Below are 7046 nucleotides of genomic sequence, written 5' to 3'. Positions count from 1 at the left end.
GAAGCATTCAATACATTTTACAAAATTTCTAGAAAATAAAAAAAAATTGTTTTTTAACTATAATAGAATAAAAGTCATTTTGACGCCCCTTATATCTTAGCGCCCGGAAAATATATCGAAAAATATGGAACACCCTAACAGATATGGACACAGTCGGGCCCACAACAGTATGACTTGCGGCTACAATGAAATAATTTGTTAGTAAGAAATACTATGTAATATGTATTATAAACATATTAATAAACATATGTATAAACATACAGCATATGTATTATGTACATTGTACATACAAGGTTATTAAAAGTATTTATACAACAAAATTTATATACAAAAAAATATGAGTTGTTGTTGTTTAGCTTGCATTATGAAGAAGAAAATGAAAGAAGAATAATGCTTGTCAGTTGTCAAACGTATTTGCACAAAACTTTACTCCTTTTTTAACCCTTTTTTACGGCCCTCTGGTTTCCTGAAGTTTGTTTAGTTGACTCAAATAAGTTTCAATAGATGCCTATGCTACTTCAATATATATTATTATCAAGGCTGCAAACCTGATTATAACCGAACCTCGTAGAACCGGTTCGGTTCGGGTTTTTAAGTAGCCTGAACCGGATTATGAAGTGAACCTTACAATGTATATACTTTGCGAACCCGAACCTAACCCGAAACGCTTTCAAAAAAAAAGGTTCGGCTCGAAAAAAAAATTATTACATAAAATTTTATGGTTTTAATTTCTTAAAAAAAAACAAATTTAATTAGTTTAAAATGTAGAGAAAAATTTATAACAATACAAAATTTTTTTTATGAAATTGAACCAAGGTTCGAACCCAAACCTTGGTTCAGGGGATATATAAACCAATTCGCGAGCCGGACCGATGTCTTCCTCTATGGCTCGAACCGCCGAACCGAACCTTTAACAACATTTTCGAGGCTTGCAGCCTTGATTATTATAATATATATATTATTATAATATATATATAATATATTAATAAATAACATAATATATTATTATATGTGAAAATACATATATAAAAAACAATCTTTTCGACATTAATTTTGCTTGTCAAAATTAATTAATTTCTCTAGAGTCTGAGACAACTAGTTATTAAATTAAATGTTAAATAATTGAATTTTGTATTGCTTTTTGACTTAAAAAGTTTCATGTGTATCAATCAATCAACTGAAATTGTTCATTGTCAATTATTTCTGATTATATAAAAACAACCTGTTGATTGATGTGTTTTACATAATAATTCTACGTATGGTGTATATGTACATACTTATTTTTATAATTTTCAAGCACAACACGCTAAGTAATTTATTCATTTAAGAAAATAAGTAAATAAAATACTGTTTAGAGAAGTTCACCCGTTGGCTTGATTATCATCTCATGCACCTGCATATTAGGAGGCGTGGAAAGAGTAAACAACACAGCTCGCGAAATGTCCTCCGCCTTCAGCATTGTTTGGTTAGCCACATCACGCAATGCGTCCGGCACGATCTCCGTATCCACAACACCGGGACTTACACTCTGTAAGTAGAAAAAAAACAATAAGAAATAATTTGAAGTGTATTAGGTTTGTTGTTATTTAAGAGTCATACCGTGATCTTGATGCGAGTACCTAGAGCCAGGAACTCCTGGCGATACATTTCCGTTAACGCAGTGACCGCATGCTTGGTAGGAGGATAGACGTTCATTTCCGGTACCTTACCCGGAATCGGTGCGAACAGCTTGTGGCCAAGTATGCTATTGATCAGGACAACGTGGCCATCGAAATTCCTCTTTTTCATCGAAGCAAATGCGCGCTGTGTGCACATAACAATACCCATAATATTGGTCTGGACTGTTTGCTGCACGAGCGAGAGAGGCATGTCCACCAGTCTGCCGTCGTGCAGAGTACCTGCATTGTTAATCAGGATATCTATGCCACCCAGCTTCTCCTCAATTACATCGAAAGCCTCTTTAACCGAAGCCTCATTGCCAACATCGCAATACAGCGGAACAAGTTTATCTTTTCGATCAGCCGGCAAAGACTTCTGGAGTTCCTTTACACGTTCCACGCGACGCGCCAGTCCTACGACAACCAGACCGGCACTAACCAGGTCCAGTACTATAGCCGATCCAATGCCCGAACTGGCGCCGGTTACGACGGCAACGCGATTTTGCCAACGATCCATGCTGCTTGATAACCAGTAAGATGAACTGTTCAAGTTGATCTGAGCTTCTACGGCGGTCAGCAAACGACTTTTATAGAAGCAAACATTCGTGGAGCTGTAACACTAGGCAACAAAATTTAACTAGCTTTTTTTTCTTGCCGTTTTTTAGAGATGGGCCCAATTTCGTCATCATTACTTGAGAATGAAAAAAACGATTTTCAAAAGCTTTCCTTTTTTTGAAAGCTAATGAATATATCTATAATTCATTAATACAAAGTTTATTTAAACCAGTAGTTTAAGAGACATCAATTTTTGAATAAAGAAAATTGTTATTTTTTTATGCTTTTTTTTTATTTTTAATGTTAAAATAAAAGAAAATTTAACATAAATTTTAATGCAAATTTAACATTTGGAGATTAACATAAATTAATGAACTATTGAATTAACAGAATAAATGTATATTAACATAAATTAACGTAACGTACATTAATTAACGTAACATATAACATGTCTAACATAAATTATACTATGTTAATATAACATTGATGTAAAATGTATAACTAAAATTATATTATTATAACATTAACATAACATGTGTACCAGCTGTTACCCCCACCCCTCCAGACTGTACGTACCACGGCGTGCAAAGCGAAACTTATTTGTCTAATATATTCGTTGTTTATTATCCAATCGCAATGAAATTTTCAGCATACATCATAAAGATGGTAATCTATACGTGTGCTAAAATCTCTAACTATTAATTTGGCCATGTAATTGGATATTTTAGTTTTTTGTCGATTACAGGAAAATTGGGGGGCGTGGCAAAATTCTAAAGCAAACTTGATCTGCGTGCGCAACATAGCAGTATTGTCACCGAATTCGGTAGCTCAAGCTCTTATAGTCTCTGAGATCCAGGTGATTACACTAGGCAACAGCCTAATTCTGAATTTAACCAAACCAACTTTTTTGGATAGACGAAACGACGAAAAACATTTTAGTTTTTTTCTCCTATGGCAGAGTTTTTTTTAGAATATTTAAAAATTTGGTTTTTTTTCGAGCCGTTTTGTAGAGGTACGCCCACTTTTGTCATCAGTACTCGAGAATGGCAAAGCCGATTTTCAAAAGATTTACTTTTCCTAAAAGCTGATAAATATATCTGTAATTCATTCATACACAGTATAAGATTTAAGCCAGTTGTTTAGGAGCTATCAATTTTTGAATTACGAAAATTTTGTTTTTTTTAGCTTTTTGACTTTAAATTCAAGGAAAACTCGAAAAAATTTCTGATATTCGGCTTAAATTTTTAAATTGAGCGGCGTTTAAGATATAACTCATTAAAATCTATGGAGAAAAGGCGATATAATAAAATTTTATATCTATGCATGTTTTCTTGAATTTTATGACTTCCTTGTAGAGCGGCATGACCTTTAGCATGAACATTTTTTGTATCTTTTAAGATATCCTAACCAAGCTCACAGAATTCGAATTTGCTATTGTCTTACACATTATGACCAAAGCTGGTTCAAATCGGTCGACTATATCATATAGTTGTCATAGGAACGATCGGTCGAAAATCAAGTTTTAGTATGTAAAACTTTTTTGTTTTTTGAGATACTTTAACTAAACTGGCAGAATATGCATTTGAGATAGTCATTTGAACTATTACATTTGTTTCTATATATATAGCTATATTAATTACCCATCGTTAAGTATGTTTACCGTTCAATTCTATGGTAAGACGGATAACTTATAAGCATATAAACAATGAAACAAGTTTTTCGCAAAGGTTGATTTTCGACCCATGGATCCGATTCCAATCAAATTTGAACAGGTTGTATAAGACGATACGAAGTTCTTCATTTTTAAGTTTGGTCCAGCTAACTTAAAATATAAAAAAGTTAAGATAAACGTTTTATGATTTTGATTAAGATATCTTAAAAAACACCAAAAGTTTTCATACCAAACCTTGATTTTCTACTGATCGGTCCTATGGCAGCAATATAATATAGTGGACCTATTTGATCCAACTTCGGCAGCATGCATAAGAACAACTTCATTGCATATTCTACCAGTTTAAATAAGATATTTCAAGAAACCAAAAAAGTTTTTCATACTAAAACTTGATTTTAGACCGACCGGTTTATGACAGCTATATAATGAAGACTGATTTAAACCAATTTTGGTGAAGATGTATAAGACAATTATTTTTATAATTTTAATTTAATTTATTTATTGTCAAGCTATAAGCAGCCGACACTTAACTATACATTTAAATTAACAAATAAATTAAGATATATCTGTGTAATGTAAATGTTAATATATATATAAATATTCTGGGGGTATCTAAAATGAAAAAGAAAACGATTGGTCCAACATTTGTTGAAAGGATTGGGGAAAACCCAGAAAAACCCAATCAGACCAAGATAAAATTAGAGATTAGTTAGTAAATAAGATTTGTTAGAAATACTAATATAGAGGCTTTAATAGTAAGCGAAGAACACTCGAAACTAATCTAACGGTATAGATTGTTATAATCAGCACACAGAATACGAACCGCTTCTATTCTTGCACGATGTGATTCATATTAAGGGGACCAAATGCATGACTCATACTCAAGAATCGGGCAAACAAGAGATGTATATAAAAGCCTAGTAATATAAGGATCATCAAACTCCTTGGCCCATAATAAGAAGTCCCAAGAACTCCCATTGCTTTATTGACTGCAACAGCAATATGTTAATCGAACTTCAGTTTATGATCTAGAATACCCAAATCATTTACTGAGCTTCTGGAATCATTTTCGGAATCATTGAAGCATTTCAAAATAATGCCATTAATGAATACTGACAAATATGCCGAAAGGATCTGTAGAAAGTCATTAATTTACATTTTCAGCTATTTAAATTTAGCAAATTAGCTTGACACCAAAGAAACAGTGCATTTAAGTCCGCTTGCAAAAACCTATCAGGGAGAGGTCCACTATAGGTTAAACAAAGCTTGACGTCATCCGCGTACATGAGTGCTCGTGTGTGAGATAGAACATTTGGAGGAAGAAAGAAAATTGCAGAAAGCTTAGCAACGCCCCTATAATTCTGAACGTCGCACTTAATACCCTTTTTGTGAAGAGGGATAATATAAGAGTCTTTCCATCGATTTAAAAAAGATGAAGAGTCAATTTACAAAGTAAATAACTTATGTAGCGGTCTATACAAAGATTCTGCACAGTACTTTAATACGGAACCAGGCTCACCATTAGGACCTGGTGTATGTACTGGCTTAATTAGTTTAAGCTCACAAAGAAACTTTCTGTGGTTGCGGGGCTGTACATACAGTTTATACTACTCAGCATCTAAGGGTAAGAGTAACCAGCATGGGAACTAGTCGTAGAGTATGTTGTTTGGAAAAAGTCAGCAAACCAATCGGCTATGGATTGACCAGAATTAGCTTACAAATTTATAGAACTGTTTAGGATCTCTAGAGAATTCAACCTTACAACGTTGTAAGTAATTCATGTAGCACTGACTGTTAAATACCAGAAAATTTTAGTTGGTAATTACATATCGAGATTACATGGTAATTACATGCTCAGCATCTAAGGGTAAGAGTAACCAGCATGGGGACTAGTCGTAGAGTATGTTGTTTGGAAAAATTCAGCAAACAAATCGGCTATGGATTGGCCAGAATTAGCTTACAAATTTAAAGAACTGTTTAGGATCTCTAGAGAATTCAACCTTACAACGTTGTAAGTAATTCTTGTAGCACTGACTGTTAAGTACCTGAAAATTGGAGTTGGTAATTACATATCGAGAGAAATCGTAAGGATTTCCCGACGTTTTACATTTTTTAAATGTGATAATTCTCTAGAGAACCAAGGAGGTCTCGCAAAACTGATAGGAGATACAAGCGGAACGCAGATATCAAATAAAGAATTTAGAGTAATATAAAAAAGCTTAATGGCATCATCCAAATCAAAGCATGCGTATAGTTGAGACCATCCCATACACGAAATCAGATTGTTTAGCTTATTGAAATCTGTTTTGTGAAAACACCGAATGCGCACAGCGCATAACTTGTGACTTTGGTTTAAATATATTACAAAATAAGATAGTTTTTCATACTAAAGTCTGACTTTCTACCGATGGTTCCTCTGGCAGCTATGTTTAATAGTGAACCGATTTTAACCAAATTTGGTAGGGATATATAACACATTACCAGAAACACAACCAGTGAGATTGGTTGATATATCTCAAGAAATAACACAACTTTTCATACTAAATATGGATTTTCGACCGATCGTTCCTATGTCAGCTATATGATCTAGTGGTCCGATTTGAACTTTGGTCATAATGTGAAAGACAACAACAAATTTATATGCTCTGATATTGGTTAAGATATCTCAAAAAAACAGTCATATCTTATACTAAAGACAATACCGTTCCACAAGGAAGTCATCAAAATCCACAAAAACATTCATAGATGTAAAATGTTATTATATCGCCGTTTCTGTATAGATTTCAATGAATCACATCTTAAACGAAGGTCAATTAAAACAGCTATGCAACAAGAAGTTCAAACCACAGTTTAGAATTTTTTTTCGAGTTTTCCTCGATTTTTAAAGTAAAAAAAACTAAAAAAAAAAAAAACTTTAAAAAACCATTATTTTCTTAATTCAAAAATTGATAGCTCCAAAACTACTGGTTGAAGTCTTAGACTGTGTATGAATGAATTACAGATATATTCATTAGCTCTCAGAAAAAGTTTGTTTGTTTAATAATTTGTCTAATAATTTAGCCGTCTATCCATAGATTTTTATCAACTATATCTTAAACGACGCTCAATTAATGCAGCTTTGCAACCGCAGTTCAGAATTTTTTTCGAGTTTTCCTCGAACT

The 7046-nt window shown here is 33.1% G+C and overlaps 1 protein-coding gene across 1 annotated transcript; it reads right to left on the bottom strand.

Moving 5' to 3' along the window:
* Window positions 1-1288: 1288 nt before the first annotated feature.
* On the bottom strand, window positions 1289-2215 carry LOC117793692 (farnesol dehydrogenase-like). Its single transcript, XM_034634076.1, has 2 exons — window positions 1600-2215; window positions 1289-1528 (listed from the first exon to the last, which is right to left on the bottom strand). The coding sequence occupies exons 1-2, from the start codon at window positions 2173-2175 to the stop codon at window positions 1352-1354; spliced, it is 753 nt and encodes a 250-aa protein (XP_034489967.1). The 5' UTR covers window positions 2176-2215; the 3' UTR covers window positions 1289-1351.
* Between the last annotated feature and the right edge of the window lie 4831 nt (window positions 2216-7046).

The sequence above is a fragment of the Drosophila innubila genome, chromosome X (genome assembly GCF_004354385.1).
Source record: "Drosophila innubila isolate TH190305 chromosome X, UK_Dinn_1.0, whole genome shotgun sequence".
NCBI lineage: Eukaryota > Metazoa > Arthropoda > Insecta > Diptera > Drosophilidae > Drosophila > Drosophila innubila.
Note: the sequence above shows the minus strand (reverse complement) of the source record. Positions and strands in the feature narration are given on the sequence as shown.

Bases quoted from the DNA above. Each gene is read 5' to 3' on its own strand.
- LOC117793692 (XM_034634076.1), bottom strand. From the start codon at position 2,175: ATGGATCGTTGGCAAAATCGCGTTGCCGTCGTAACCGGCGCCAGTTCG. The intron at 1,529-1,599 runs GTATGACTCTTA...TTCTACTTACAG, and splicing joins GTACTCGCATCAAGATCACG to AGTGTAAGTCCCGGTGTTGT.